The sequence below is a fragment of the Papio anubis genome, chromosome 4 (genome assembly GCF_008728515.1).
Source record: "Papio anubis isolate 15944 chromosome 4, Panubis1.0, whole genome shotgun sequence".
In the NCBI taxonomy this organism is placed as follows: domain Eukaryota; kingdom Metazoa; phylum Chordata; class Mammalia; order Primates; family Cercopithecidae; genus Papio; species Papio anubis.
The window spans coordinates 128,411,261-128,427,573 of NC_044979.1; the positions used below are offsets into that span (position 1 = coordinate 128,411,261).

The 16,313-nt window shown below is 43.5% G+C and overlaps 1 protein-coding gene across 4 annotated transcripts in view; it reads right to left on the reverse strand.

Annotated features, from left to right (window-relative positions):
• Nucleotides 1-16,313, reverse strand: part of LOC110742326 (DNA-directed RNA polymerase III subunit RPC9-like) — a 36,425-nt gene that overhangs the window by 4,899 nt on the left and 15,213 nt on the right. The window contains exons 1-2 of one of the 4 annotated variants that reach the window (XR_004183045.1): nucleotides 14,428-14,617; nucleotides 11,356-11,442 (exon numbers count right to left, since the gene is read on the reverse strand). Coding sequence is in view for 3 of the 4 variants with exons in the window: in XM_021933513.2 (XP_021789205.1) it covers nucleotides 11,348-11,442 (95 nt within the window). In the remaining variant the exon portion in view is untranslated. Of the gene's footprint in view, nucleotides 1-11,347; nucleotides 11,443-14,427; nucleotides 14,618-14,750; nucleotides 14,880-16,313 lie in introns of those variants that run through there. The other 3 variants (XM_021933513.2, XM_031664898.1, XM_021933512.2) reach the window with 3 other exon arrangements.

The window sequence follows — 16,313 nt, forward strand, 5'->3', positions numbered from 1 at the left end:
TCTACAGTTTTGTATGGCCCTACTTTGCACTCACACCCCAACTGACCCCAACTGCAAACACCTTACAGAAAAGCACGAGGCTTCTTCCTGATCTCAGGCCTTACTTGGCACATGGTGTTTGCTGACACTTCGGTGTCTCTCCACCGTGCCCCTACCATAGCACTTCCGCTGTGTTCATCTTTTTGTCCCCAACAACCGAGACAAAGCTACCATGAGGTAAACGTAATCTGAAGCATATGTAAGAGAAAGAGCTAGGGAAGCCCCGACTTGCAGAAGTTCATGGGAGAGAAGGGGAAAACTCTGGGGAGATACGGGGCAGGACTCCATGCTCTGAAAGCAGCCAGGGTACCAGGACTCCAGACACTAGGGAACCCGACAACTCATCCATCGACTCTGAGCTTTGCTGGTACCAGAGGAACACATTCCAAATATGGTGTCCACTCCCAAGAATAATCTGTGCCCAGAAGAGTCCCTTTTAGGGATGCAAAGTTATTTACTACCCTACCTAAGCTGGGTCTTGAAGGCAAGTCCTCTTTCTCCATTCCTGGCAGACCTAATCTCAACCCTAAGACAGAGTGTATACCTTAGGGAGGAGATGTCAGCATGAGAGCTGGGGCTACAAGCCAGGCTGCAGTTCTTTGAGAAACAGATGCCTGAAGAAAAAACTAAAATTATTAAAGAGTCAAATGCTTCAGAGGAAGTAACATGCTGTAGAAAAAATGACACAGAGGCGGGCGCGGGGGCTCACGCCTGTAATCCCAGCACTTAGGGAGGCCAAGGCGGGTGGATTTCCTGAGGTCAGGAGTTCAGGACTAGCCTGGCCAACATGGTGAAACCTCGTCTCTACTAAAAATTACAAAAATTAGCCAGGCATGGTGGCAGGCGCCTGTAATCCCAGCTACTCAGGAGGCTGAGACAGGAAAATCGGTTGAACCTGGGAGGCAGAGGTTGCAGTGAGCTGATATCATGCCATTGCACTCCAGCCTAGGTGATAAGAGTGAAACTCCGTCTCAAAAAAAAAGAAAGAAAGAAAGAAAAAATGACACAGAACATCATATCACAGTGACTTGCAGTTGAGTCCCAACACTGCTGAATAAGGTTATAAAGTCAACCAAAACATGATTCTTACCCTACCCACAAGATCTCTGGTAGTGGAGGTATTTAAGCAAGTTAATAGAGCCCCAGCTTGCACTAATAGAATCAGACTCATTAAGGGCTGTTATCTTGAATCTCCTCTCCCTGAGAGAATAGCAGAGAAAAATTCTGTTGAGGATATTCAAACACCAGGATTAAAGATGCTTCAGCAGTTCCTGTTGTAAGTGTAATGTCTTAAACTGCAACAGCTAGCACACGATGGTCCAGGTCTTCATGGCTTTGGTCAAGCAGCCCCGTGGGTCATGGGACACTGAGGCTGTTTGAATTGCAAGGGCTGCAAGTTCCTAGAGGAGGAGCCAGGCCCAGCCACAGTGAAGAAGCCTGCCGCTCCCTCTACTGGCTGTTGGACACCACCACCTGTAGTGTTTGCTCTTGCCAGAGTCACAGAACTAAGCAATTAATGAAACGGTTGAGGTTAAAAGGTTTAGAAAGCCTTTTAAAAAGATTTTTTAAAATCCTCAATTTTAGGATCACTAGTGGAAAAAAGGGAGTTAAAATTAATTGATTTTAGTTAATTAATCCTTTAATATTAAAATCTGTTTTAAATTTATATAGATTATGGACAATCATGAATCGGCTTGCAAGACAATGCCTATTTGTAGGTTTTTTTTGAACAGTATTTGTCCATATTTATAGTGGAAAAGATGTTTGGCCTAGGAAGCAATACATCAGCCCACACAAAGAGCTGAAAAGAGGCCTTAAAAATCAACTGTTAGCACTGCTGCTACAGGAGAAGATTGAGAAAGCCCACAAAAGCCTTTCTATCCCCACAGATTACAATGAAAAATTTCCAGACAGCTGGGTGCGGTGACTCAAGCCTGTAATCCCAGTACTTTGGGAGGCTGAGGCGGAGGATAATCTGAGGTCACGAGTTTGAGATCAGCCTGGTCAACATGGCAAAACCCCATCTCTACTAAAAATACAAAAATTAGCCGGGTGTGGTGGCATGTGCCTGTAATCCCAGCTACTCAGGAGGCTCAGGTGGGAGAACTGCTTGAACTCGGGAGGCACAGGTTGCAGTGAGCCAGGACTGTGCCACTGCACTGCAGTCTAGGCAACAGAGCGAGACCCCATCTCAAAAAAAAAAAAAAAAAAAAATCTCCAGACAAAATATACAAAAATACACCTGAGGACTCTGAAAAGCAAACAAAAGCAGGTGGTCTGGGAGGGAAACAAAACCCAAGAACCATCTGGAGTGGAGGATGGATGTGAGTTTCTTGGGGCTTTTTCCCTCTTTTGTCTCAGGGCCTCAATCCTGGTGCAGCTGTGGTGGCCCCACAGACAGCTCCAGCTCCAGGAGAAATCCAATCTTTCCGGCCAGGAGACTGAGAAAGGCTGGAGACCCATGAGGAGCTCACAACTCAAGGGCAGCCCCCCAGGCGGGGACCAGCAGCAGGAAGGGAGCCCTTGCTGTCCAGACTGCCTAAGAGTCCTTTTGCCTTTTCTACTTTCCCTGCTCTGCTCCAAGGATAGCTCTAGTAACAACTACACACAGGCAGGCAGGTAAACTTTTGAGAGAAGCTTGGAACCTGTGGATAGAGAACCAAAAAAGGGGTCTCATGTGGGCCAGAGAGTAGGATTGAGGGAGTCCCAGAGAGGAGAGCTAGAGAAGGGGACTCCAAATTTGAATTTCAATCAACACAAATCCTAGGTTCATCTGAGCTACGTGCAGAACAGCACCAAAACAGCAAGCATGGAACAGACCCAGCACAGCAAAGACCCCCAGTGAGAAAGGAGCGAGTTACACCACCAGTCCAGCCCCATATGCAAAGACCCAGAGTGGGTTTCAAAACAAAATGACACTGAAATCCTTGCCCCAGAAGGCAAGACCGACTTGAAGTCTGAAGCTAATTGGGTTGACAGCCTCCTAAAACACAAAACAGAGGCTTTTAACAGGACCCAGAGTCCAAACAATATACAACTCAAATGCCCAGGATACAATCTACAATTACCCAGACGAGGAAAATACGACTCATTCTACAAGGAAAAGATAATCAACAGGTGCCAAGCCCATGATACCCCAGACATTAAAGTTATCAAGAATTTAGCTACTATAACAACTGGGGGTAAAAGTAGACATTCCTGAAATGAATGAAATAATACAAGTTCTCAGGAAAGAACAGAAGGTATAAAAAATAACCAAACGGAAACTTTAGAACTGAAAAATACCTGAAATGAAAAATTCACTGGTAGGCTTGATAATGGAAGATGCTAGAATAATCTGTGCATATACAGACAGATCAACAGAAATTATCCCATTAGACTCTGAAGCTGCAGTGAGGCTGACAGCGCCACCGCACTTCAGCTTGGGCAACAGAGTGAAACTCTGTCTCTGTTAACAAGAGACAAGAGGCCGGGAGCGGTGGCTCACGCCTGTAATCCCAACACTTTGGGTGGCCGAGGCAGGCAGATCATGAGGTCAGCAGATCAAGACCATCCTGGCTAACACAGTGAAACCCCGTCTCTACTGAAAAAAAAAAAAAAAAGCTGGGCCTGTGTCGAATGGCCAGCCATGTAAATAATAATTAATGATTAAGCATGACTCTATTCCTTTCCACCTTCTACCTCCTCCTAGATTTGTTGTTTCTCTTTTGTATCAATACCTCATAAAGATAGAGCTCTTCCTGTTTTTCTTCACCTGTTTTCCCCAGCGAAAATTGTTACTTTGTAGGGCCGGGCACCATCCTGCGCCGGGAAAATTACCAACTGACAGGCCTTGGTATAACATGGCGTCCGACCAAACCAATACCTACCTAGCCACACCCTCAGCGATGAGATCATCTCGCCTCCTGGCCCAACCCCTTCCCCTCAAGTGTATATAAGGCATTGCATTACCGCCATTAAAGCGAGACTTGATCAGAGCACTGTCTTGTCTCCATTTCTCGTCTCTTGTCCCCAAATTCCCTCCTCCTCAGGGGCCTGCTTCGGCGATCCCTTGGGCGGGATAGGCCCACAGTGGTGGGCACCTAGAGTCCCAGGTACTTGGGAGGCTGAGGTAGGAGAATGGCGTGAACTCAGGAGGCAGAGCTTACAATGAGCCGAGATCATGCCATGGCACTCCAGCCTAGGTGACAGTGAGACTCTGTCTCAAAAAAAAAAAAAAAAAAAAGGAGAGAGAGAGACAGGAAAAAAAAAGAGAAATTAATTATTCCATTTGAACTACAAATTGTTTTAGAAAGAAACAGAGCCTCAGAGACCTGTACAGCAGCATCAGAGGTCTACCAGTTGTGTTTCTGTAGTTCAAGAAAAGAGGGAAGATAAAGAGATTGAGATCGGGAGAGAAAAAATATTTCAAGAATAGTTGAAAACTTCATAAATTTAGTAAGACACATAAATTTGCATAATCAAGGAGCTCAGTAAAGATAAACTGTGGCAAAAAAACTGAAATATATCATTATCAAATTATTGAGGACCAAAGACTTGAATAATCTTTTTTAAAATTTAATTTTATTAAAAAAATTTTTTCAGGCTAATGAAGTGAAGCAGTGGGAGTAGAGACGGGATTTAAAAAATCTTAAGAGCAGCCACAGGAAAAGGACACATTATGGTTAGAGTGATAGCAGATTTTTTAAAAGTTTTTAAAAAATTAATTATTTTTTAAAAAAGAGATGGGGTCTTGCTATGCTGCCCAGGCTGGTCTCAAACTCCTGGCCTCAAGTGATCCTCCTGCCTTGGCCTCCCAAAGTGCTGGGATGACAAGCATGATCCACTGCACCTAGCCTGATCATAGATTTCTAATCAGAAACTGCGACAGCCAGAAGTCACTGAAATGACATCTTTAAAGTTCTGAAAGAAAAGTCCAATCAACCCAGTGAAATTATCCTTCAGGAATGAAAGAAAATAATAACATTCTCAGCTAAATGAAATAAGGGAATTTGTAGCCAGCAGACCTATTCTCAGAAAAGTGCCAAAGGAAATGCTTCCGGGTGAAGTAAATGATAAAAAGGACATAGGGAACTTCAGGAATAGAGAGTAAAAAACAACGATGACATTGGGTAGACATAAAAGACTATTTCTGTTCTAAGTTCTTTAAAATATGTAAGAATACAGAAAGTAAACGTTAAAACACTACTAATAGGCCAGGCGCGGTGGCTCACACCTGTAATCCCAGCACTTTGGGAGGCCGAGGCAGGCTGATCACGAGATCAGGAGATGGAGACCATCCTGGCTAACACAGTGAAACCCCATCTCTACTAAAAGATACAAAAAATTAGCCGGGCGTGGTGGCAGATGCCTGTAGTCCCAGCTACTCCGGGAGGCTGAGGCAGGAGAATGGTGTGAACCCGGGAGGTGGAGCTTGCAGTGAACCGAGATCACACCACTGCACTCCAGTCTGGGTGATAGAGCAAGACTCCGTCTCAAAAAAAAAAAAAAAAAAAAAATTTGTGCAGAACCAGCCGGGCGTGGTGGCTCACGCCTGTAATCCCAGCACTTCGGGAGGCCAAGGCAAGCGGATCACAAGGTCATTAGATCGAGACCACAGTGAAACACTGTCTCTACTAAAAATACAAAAAATTAGCCAGGCGCGGTGGCAGTTGCCTGTTGTCCCAGCTAATCGGGAGGCTGAGGCAGAATGGCGTGAACCCGGGAGGCGGAGGTTGCAGTGAGCAGAGATCGCGCCACTGCACTCCAGCCTGGGTGACAGAGCAAGACTCCGTCTCAAAAACAAAAACAAACAAACAAAAATCTCAATGTCATTTTTCTCATAAATAGGAAAATCCGTTCTAAAATTCATATGAAATCCGAGGAGACCCCAAATAGCTAAAACAATTTTGAAAAAGAATAAAGTCTGAGTAGTCAAACTTCCCGATTTCAAAACTTCTTGTAAAGTTATAGCAATCAAAATAATGTAGTATTAGCAGAGAAACAGATATACAGACCAATAGAGTAGGGAACCCAGAAAGAAAACACTTGCATATATGGTCAAACGATTTTGACAAGGAGACCAAGACCCATTCAAGAAAGAAGAAATCATCTTTTCAGCAAATGGTACCAGAAAAACTGGATATCCACAGGTAAAGGAAGAAGGTGGATCCTTACCTTATACTACATACAAAAATGAACTGAAAATGGATCAATATTTGCAGTGACAAATATGCTAATTACCTTAACTTGAGCATTAAACATTATATACATATCAAAACACGACTTTATACACCAGAAATATGCATAAATTATCTCAATTAATATTTTTTTTGAGACAAGTCTCGCTCTGTTGCCCAGACTGCAGTGCAGTGGCAAGATCTTAGCTCACTGCAACCTCCGCCTCCCAGGTTCAAGCGATTCTCCTGCCTCAGCCTCCCAAGTAGCTGGGATTACAGGCATGTGCCACCACGCCCGGCTAATTTTATATTTTTCGTAGAGATGGGGCTTCTCCATGTTGGCCAGGATGGTCTTGAACTCGCTACCTCAGGTAATCTGCCCACCTCCACCTCCCAAAGTGCTGGGATTACAGACATGAGCCACTGCGCCAACCTAAAATTTTTTAATTTAAAAAAATTTTTTTAAATTTTACACAAAGGATCAAAGACTTAAACATAAGACTAAAACTATAAAGCTCTTAGAAGAAAGCATAAGGAAAAAGCTTCATGACACTGAAATTTTTTTTTTTTTTTTGAGACAGTCTCATTGAGTTGCCTAGGCTGGAGTGCAGTGTCACAATCTTGGTTCACTGCAACCTCCGCCTCCCGGGTTCAAGCAATTCTCCTGCCTCAGTCTCCCAAGTAGCTGGAACTACAGGCATGTGCTACCACACCTGGCTAATTTTATTTTATTTTATTTTTTTTTTTGAGATGGAGTCCCGCTCTGTCTCCCAGGATGTAGTGCAGTGGTGCGATCTCAGCTCACTGCGAGCTCCGCCTCCCGGGTTCACGCCATTCTCCTGCCTCAGCCTCCCAAGCAGTTGGGACGCCAGGGGCCCGCCACCATGCCTGGCTAATTTTTTATTTTATTTTATTTTATTTTATTTTATTTTATTTTATTTTATTTATTTTATTTATTTTTTGAGACGGAGTCTCGCTCTGTTGCCCAGGCTGGAGTGCAGTGGCCAGATCTCAGCTCACTGCAAGCTCTGCCTCCCGGGTTCACGCCATTCTCCTGCCTCAGCCTCCCGAGTAGCTGGGACTACAGGTGCCCGCCACCTAGCCCGGCTAGTTTTTTGTATTTTTTAGTAGAGACGGGGTTTCACCGTGTTAGCCAGGATGGTCTCGATCTCCTGACCTCGTGATCCACCCGTCTCGGCCTCCCAAAGTGCTGGGATCACAGGTGTGAGCCACCGTGCCCGGCCTAATTTTTCTATTTTTAGTAGAAATGGGGTTCCTCCATGTTGGCCATGCTGGTCTGGACCTCAGGTGATCCGCGCCTCAGCCTCCCAAAGTGCTGGGATTATGGGTGTGAGCCACTGTGCCAGGGCATGACATTGAATTTGATAATGATTTCTTGGATCTCTGATACCAAATGCACAGGTAACAAAAGAAAAGAGACAAACTGGACTTCATTTAAAAACTTTGTGCATCACAGGACTCACCAACAGAATAAAAAGACAACCCACAGAATGGGAGAAAATATTTGCAAATCATGTATCTACCAAAGGATTAATATCCAGAATATATATAAAATTCCTAAAACTGAACAAAAAAACCTCATTCGAATACGGGAAAAGGATGAGGTGTGGTGGCTCACACCTGTAATCCCTTTGGAAAGCTGAGGCAGGCAACCCAGGAGTTTGAGGCCACCCGGGTAACACAAAGAAACCCTGACTCTACAAAAAATACAAAAATTAAGTGGGCATGGTGGTGGCATGCCTGTAATCCCAGCTACTTGGGAGGCTCACCTGCATCTGGGAAGGTCGAGGCTGCAGTGAGCCAAGATAGCACTACTGCACTTCAACCTAGGCATCAGACTGGGACCCTGTCTCACCAAAAAAAAAAAAAAAAAAAAAAAAAAGAGAGAGAGAAAATGACTGGGATAGATAGTCTTCAAAGAAGACATACAAATAGCTAATAAGCACATAAAACCATGCTTGGCATCACTTATCATTACAGAAATGCAAAATAAAACCAGAATGAGAGACTGCTTCACATTTCATAGATGCTAGAGGGAGGGAGGGAAGAAGGAAGGAAATAAATTGGCAGGGATGTGGAGAAGTTGCAACTCTGGTGCACTGCTGATAGGAATGTAAAATGCTGTAGCCAATAGAAAAAAATAGTATAGTGGTTCCTCAAAAAAGTTAAAAACAAAACTACCATATGATGTATCAATCTTCTGGGTACCCAAAGAACTGAAAGCAGGGTCTCAGAGAGATATTTGAACCCCCCATGCTCATAACAGCATTATTCACAATAGCCAAAAGATGGAAGCAAGTGTATGTCAATGGATGTTAGAAAAACAAACTGTGGGCCAGGCGCGGTGGCTCACACCTGTAATCCCAGTACTTTGGGAGGCCAAGGTGGATGGATCAATTGAGGTCAGGAGTTCCAAAACCAGCCTGACTATCATGGTGAAACCCCATCTCTACTAAAAAACACAAAAAAATCAGCCGGGCTTGGTGGTGGATACCTGTAATCCTAGCTACTCAGGAGGCTGAGGCAGGAGAATCACTTGAACCCGGGATGGGGAGACTGCAGTGAGCTGAGATGGCGCCATTGCACTTCAGCCTGGGCAGCAGAGTGAGGCTCCATCTCAAAAAAAAAAAAATAAAGAAAGAAAAATGTGATTTACATATAAAATGGAATATTATTCACTTTTACAAAGAAAAAAAATTTCTCATACATCTTTTCTTTTGTTTTTGTTTTTGTTTTTTTGAGACGAAGTCTTGCTCTTGTACCCCAGGCGGGAGTGCAATGGCACCATCTTGGCTCACTGCAACCTCCACTTCCCAGGTTCAAGCGATTCTCCTGCCTCAGCCTCCTGAGTAGCTGGGATTACAGGTGCCTGCCACCACAGCCAGCTAATTTTTTTTGTATTTTTAGTACAGACCGGGTTTCACTATGTTGGACAGGCTGGTCTCGAACTCCTGACCTCAGGTGATCCATCCACCTCAGCCTCCCAAAGTGCTGGGATTACGGGCGTGAGCCACCGTGCCTGGCCCTTTTGTTTTTGAGACGGAGTTTTGCTCTTGTTGCCCAGGCTGGAGTGCAATGGCACGATCCCAGCTCACTGCAACCTCTGCCTCCTGGGTTCAGGCAATTCTCCTGCCCCAGCCTCCCGAGTAGCTGGGATTACAAGCATGCGCTACCACACCTGGCTAATTTTGCAGGCTGGTCTCGAACTCCTGACCTCAGGTGATCCACCCACCTCAGCCTCTCAAAGTGCTGGGATTACAGGTGTGACCCACTGCGCCCGGGCAAAGACATTATGCTAAGTGATAAATACTGTATGATTCCATTTACATGCAATACTTAGAGTAGTCAAATTCATGAAGACAGAAAATAAATTGGTGGTTGCCAGGGGCTAGGAGGAAGGGAGAACGGGGAATTTATTGATTACTGGGCACAGAGTTTCAGTTTTGCAAGATAAAATGTTCTGTGGATAGATGGCAGTGATTGTACAATGTGAATGTACTTAATGCCACTGAATTGCACACTTCAATTGTTAAAATGATTTTAAAATTAAACATTCAGGTATGATTTTAAAAAAAACACTGTATGGTTCCACTTGTATGAGGGCGTCAAACTCATAGAAACAAAAAGCAGAATGGTGGCTGCCAGGGACAGGAGGAGGAGCAAGTGTGGAATTGTTTAAGGGATACAGAATTTCAGTTTTGCAAACTGAAAAGGTCTGCATATTGGTTGCAACAATTGAACGGTACACTTAGAAATGGTTAAAATGGTAATTTTTTTGAGACAGAGTCTTGCTCTATCACCCAGGCTGGAGTGCAGTAGCGCAATCTTGGCTCACTGCAACCTCCCAGGTTTGAGCAATTCTCCTCCCTCAATCTCCCAAGTAGCTGGGATTAGAGGTACCCGCCACCACGCTTGGCTAATTTTTTATTTTCAGTAGAGAAGAGGTTTCATCATGTTGGTCAGCCTGGTCTTGAACTCCTGGCCTCAAGTGATCCGCCCGCCTCAGCCTCCCAAAGCACTGGGATTATAGCTATGAGCCACCGCACCTGGCCTAAAATGGTAAATTTTGTTAAGTGTATTTATTTATATATTTTTTGAGATGGAGTTTCACTGTTGTTGCCCAGGCTGGAGTGCAATAGCGCGATCTCAGCTCACTGCAACCTCTGCCTTTCAGGTTTAAGCGATTCTCCTCCCAGTTTCCCAAGTAACTGGGATTACAGGCATGTGCCACCACACCCAGCTAATTTTGTATTTCTAGTAGAGACGGGGTTTCTCCATGTTAGTCAGGCTGGTCTTGAACTCCCAACCTCAGATGACCCAGTTGCTTCGGGCTCCCAAAGTGCTGGGATTACAGGCATGAGCCACTGCACCCAGCCATGTTATGTGTATTTTACTACAGTTTTTAAAAAGTGTTATACATGAATACAGAAGATACACATGGAAGATTTGCACACACACACACGGAATTTGTTTTGTCTTCAGAGTTCTCTTGAGGAAGGAGTGGGAGAAGTGCATTTAGTTTGCTGATGGTACCACCTGTGTGCCTGCTGTAACACCAAATGGTTCCTCCAAAAGAAAATTACTGATTATCCTAAGTGAAATGACAAAAGCTTTTGAAATTTATCAGTTCTGGAACTGAATCTAAAAAATTTGGGCTAGTTTTCTTCTCCTATAAACTACTGATACATGACGTTTTCCATTTTAATAGGTTGAACTCATTCCAAACCAAGAAAAGGAACTGGACACTACAAGAACTCACAGAATACGATCAAGCCACTTTTGCCTCAAGCAAACACAAACATCAAAGAACTTCATTGATCAACTTTATAAAATTAATACTTTAACTTGTAAACCCTACTTTTCATCCAATTTGGTCTGAATTCTGGGAGTGGGGGTGATACAATAGGTCATACAAACTGGGACTCCAAGAAAAGATTTTTAAAACCCCATTAAGTTTTGTTCCTTACTCTAGAAGGGTCCCAATGTCTAACTTTCAGTTGTTTCATCTACAATACTATCATCCTCCTTTAAATTCAAACCCAGCTGAATATCAATACATGGTTGCTATGAATGTAGCAACTATCATTTCACCATGTGTCACTCTCTTCCTACTTAAGAGATTTACTTACTTGGTCAACTTGTGGCTTTTCATTGCTGTGAGAAATTCTCTGACAGTCTCAGGACTCTGGTGTCTGCATGGTGATTTTGATATGTATTTTAACGTCTGGGAAAAAAAAAAAGAAAAAAGCCAAGCATAAGACAAAGAACCCTGAATGAGAAAAAGGAAACGCAATGGCTATAATTAAAATTCTAAAATTTTGTTTTAAAAATCCTGTACAGGCCAGGCGTGGTGGCTCACACCTGTAATCCCAGCACTTTGAGAGGCCAAGGTGGCCGGATCACCTGAGGTCAGGGGTTCGAGACCAGCCTGGCCAACATGGTGAAACGCCATCTCTACTAAAAAAACAAAGAAAAAGCTGGGTATAGTGGAGAAAAAGCTGGGTATAGTTGAAAAAAAGCTGGGTGTGATGGTGCACGCCTGTAATACCGGATACTACAGAGGCCGAGGCAGGAGAATCACTTGAACCCAGGAGGCAGAGGTTGCAATGAGCCGAGATCACACCACAGCACTCCAGCCTGGGTGACAGAATGAGACTCTATCTCAAAAAAAAAAAAATCCCGTATAAAACAAACAAAGAGGCGTTCAGGAGAACCAATCTTCACGCAATATGAATTCCTGAAAGAGAAAATCAGTAGCTAGAACAGGAAGAATAAGTAATGAAATTTTAGAAGAAAACTCTTCTGATCTTAAAAAAAACTCAATCTGACAATTATGTTATATTTCGGACAATTTTTTTAAAGAGAGGGATCCCAAAGAATAAAATAAATTGCCATAAGTCTACAGGGATATATACTAATGAATAAATAAATGAGTAAGAAGAGACAACTTTTTCTTATGGAAGAATTCTAACTCATATGAGCTGGGTACAGTGGTGCACACCTGTAATCCCAGCACTATGGGAGGCCAAGACGGGAAGATCACTTGAGCCCAGGAGTTTGAGACCAGACTGAAGTAACACAACAAAATCTTGTCTCTTAAAAACATATATATATATATAAAATTCTAACTAATAAGCAAAGAGGAATGAGAACATTTTTAAAATCACTCTCAGGCAACTGTACCATAGTCATAATTACTGCAGGAAAGATCCACCAATGAGTGCTAAAATTGATGATTAAAAGTTTAAGGAAGCGTAGGCTGTTTTCCTAGCCTCAAAGCATCTCCCACAAAATATTTTTTAATTACTGTGGTGGTTTTAACACACATACACAAATTCTTTGATATCCCTCCCTTTAAGAGGTGAAGCTTAATCTCCCCCTTCCCCTTGAATATGGGCTGAACTTGGTGAATCCTTTCTAACATAATATTGAAATGAAGAAACAGTAGTTTTACAGTGGACAATCCAGGCAGATACTATCTTAACCGAATGACCAAAGTTAACAATATCAGCCATAAGAAACATCGACATCAGCCGGGCGCAGTGGCTCATGCCTGTAATCCCAGCACTTTGGGAGGCAGAGGCAGGCAGATCACGAGGTCAGGAGACCAAGACCATCCTGGCTAACATGGTGAAACTCCGTTTCTACTAAAAAAAAATACAAAAAGTTAGACGGGCATGGTGGCGGGCACCTGTAGTCCCAGCTACTCGGGAACCTGAGGCAGGAAAATGGTGTGAACCCAGGAGGCGAAGGTTGCGGTGAGCCGAAATTGCGCCACTGCACTCCAGCCTGGGCAACAGATGAGACTCTGTCCCTCCAAAAAAATAAATAAATAAATAAATAAATAAATAAATAAATAAAAAGAAACATCGATATCATGTACCCTGAGATATCATGACATGAGAAGGGGAGATCACCTCTGTGGTACTCTTCCTCAAAAGCCATAGGTTCTGGGTAATCGTAAGAAAATATCAGACAATCACAAATCAAGGGATGTTCTATAAAATACTTGACCAGCCCTTCACAAGTGTCAAAGAAGACAAAGGAAGAATAAGGACACAGAACAAATGACATGATGGGGACATGTTAACTAAATACAAAATGGTATCCTGAACTGAATCCTGGAACCCAGAAGACAGCAGTGGGAAAACAGGGTATTCAAATAAAATTTTAGCTTAGTTTATTTAATAGTATGTACCAATGTTAATTTCTTGGTTTTGATCACTCTAACATGGTTATGTAAGATGTTAACATCAGAGAAAACTATGGGAAGGGTACATGAAAACTCCCAGCACTGTCTCTACAACTTTTATGTAAGAGAAGAATGGCTGGGCATGGTGGCTCACACCTATAATTCGAGAACTTTGGGAGCCTGAGATCGGTGGATCACCTGAGGTCAGGAGTTCGATACCAGTCTGACCAATACGGAGAAACCCCTTCTCTACTAAAAATACAAAATTAGCCAGGCTAGGTCGTGCATGCCTGTAATCCCAGCTACTCAGAAGTCTGAGGCAGGACAATCGCTTAAACCTGGGAGGCAGAGGCTGTGGTGAGCCGAGATCGCACCATTGCACTCCAGCCTGGGCAACAAGAGTGAGACTCTGTCTCCAAAAAAAAAGAAAAATGATTTCAAAATAAAGGTTTTTTTTTTTTTTTTTTTTTTTTTTTTTTTTTTTTAAATTGATTTGCAATGGTCTGATATTTTCTCATGATTACACAGAATTTGTGGCTTTTGAGGAAGAATACAGATACAGTTTGGGAGGAATTATAATTACATATTTTGGGAGGAATCTGAAACTTTACAAAATAAACAATAGCCTTAAGCGTCTAAGTCCCTACCACTTTCGAAAGATGCGGTGATAAGATCGCTTGAGCCCAAGGGTTCGAGACCACCCTGGACAACAACAAAAAAAATTAGCCAGGCATGACAGTGCTTGCCCATAGTCCCAGCTACTTGGGAAGCTGAGCTGGGAGCACCACTTGAGCCTAGGAGGTTGAAGCTGCAATGAGCTGTGATCCCCTTTCAAGGAGAAGTAAGGGCAATCTTGTACACTATTCCTTCTAACTTTGTAGCTGGCTAAACTCTACACTTGACCAAACTCCTCTCACTTTTATAAACAGAATAAAAATCAGGTTACAGTAAAACTATTCAGATCAGATAAAAGGCGATCTTGATTTCAGCAGCCAGTCATCGGCAGAATAAACTCACCTCCCTCAATGGTACTTTAGGTAGGTCTGCCAGAAGCCCAGGCTTACTTCATAGGTGATGGTGTTCAATTCTGTTGTCCAGAGCTGTGTTTAATCTTTCCACTTTCTTTTTTTTTTTGAGACGGAGTCTCGCTCTGTCGCCCAGGCTGGAGTGCAGTGGCCGGATCTCAGCTCACTGCAAGCTCCGCCTCCTGGGTTTAAGCCATTCTCCTGCCTCAGCCTCCCCAGTAGCTGGGACTACAGGCGCCCGCCACCTCGCCTGGCTAGTTTTTTTGTATTTTTTAGTAGAGACGGGGTTTCACCGGGTTAGCTAGGATGGTCTCGATCTCCTGACCTCGTGATCCGTCCGTCTTGGCCTCCCAAAGTGCTGGGATTACAGGCTTGAGCCACCGCGCCCGGCCTCTTTCCACTTTCTTTACGCTGTTCTTTCAGATCAGTTAGTAACTGAAACACCTAGGAGGAGATACACAAAGGATGTTTATGAATAAATTTGACAAATATATCTATCCAAGGTCAGTAGTTTTGAAGGATAAACAGGGAAGTGTAGTACTTCCTTTCACCCGCCCATCACCCAGCTTCCAACTCTTGTATTTGGGCAAATATAAGTCCCAGAGGCAGATGACATAAAAAAAAATGCTCTTTTATATAAGCCAAATAATCCAAATTCATTAATTTACTTAAAATTAAAATTAAATTACTTAAAATATTTCAAATATGTCCAGGCGCGGTGGCTCACGCCTGTAATCCCAGCACTTTGGGAGGCTGAGGCGGGCCTCGTCAGGGCCGAGGTCAGGAGATCAAGACCATCCTAGCTAACATGGTGAAACCCTGTGTCTACTAAAAATACAAAAAATTAGCCAGGCCTGGTGGCGGGCACCTGTAGTCCCAGCTACTCAGGAGGCTGAGGCAGGAGAATGGCATGAACCCGGGAGGCAGAGGTTGCAGTGAGCTGAGATCGCGCCACTGCACTCCAGTCTGGGCGACAGAGCAAGACTCCGTCTCAAAAAAAAAAAAAAAATTCAAATATTTCTGATCAATATACACATCACTAATCTCCTCTGATCTCAAAAATAGACTATTTGAAAGCCAATTTTCTTAAAACAAATATTTTGTTAAAAAAGAATTCTGCTTCTCTAGTATAAAAATCTAACATAGGCCAGGCACAGTGGCTCACACCTTTAATCCCAGCACTTTGGGCGGCCAAGGCAGGCGGATCACAAGGTCAGGATATCGAGACCATCCTGGCTAACACAGGGAAACCCCGTCTCTACTAAAAATACAAAAAAAATTAGCCGGGCATGGTGGCAGGTGCCTGTAGTCCCAGCTACTTGGGAGGCTGAGGCAGGAGAATGGCGTGAACCTGGGAGGCAGAGCTTGCAGTGAGCCGAGATCATGCCACTGCACTCCAGCCTGGGCGACAGAGTGAGATTCCATCTCAAAAAAAATCTAACATAATAATTTCTTTCTGGAAAAGAAAAATTTTGAGGTAAGTGATAAAACAGAGTTTACCAAAAAAAGGGGAAGAAAAAATGCTATGGATTTTTAGAAGTAAACTCTCCCCACAAGGATAACACATACAGGCATTAGTGCTGGGGGCAGGGGGGATCTCAATCTCATTCCTGTTTTAGAGATTCTATCAGAGAAGTGAAGAAAATGCAGGCTCACACACTATTACTAGATACAATGGAACCCCTCTCGTCTGCTGTTCCTTTCAGAAATAGCGACATGAGATCAATGAAAGCAATGTTTCCCCAATGGATAAAACACCCAAACACCTAGCAAAGTCCAAACTGGACAAGGAGGCTCCTAAAAGCCAAAGGCTTGGCCAACAACCACTCAACCATTTCCTTCCTGTTCTAAGCTGCAACCACTTAACACTGAGCCTTT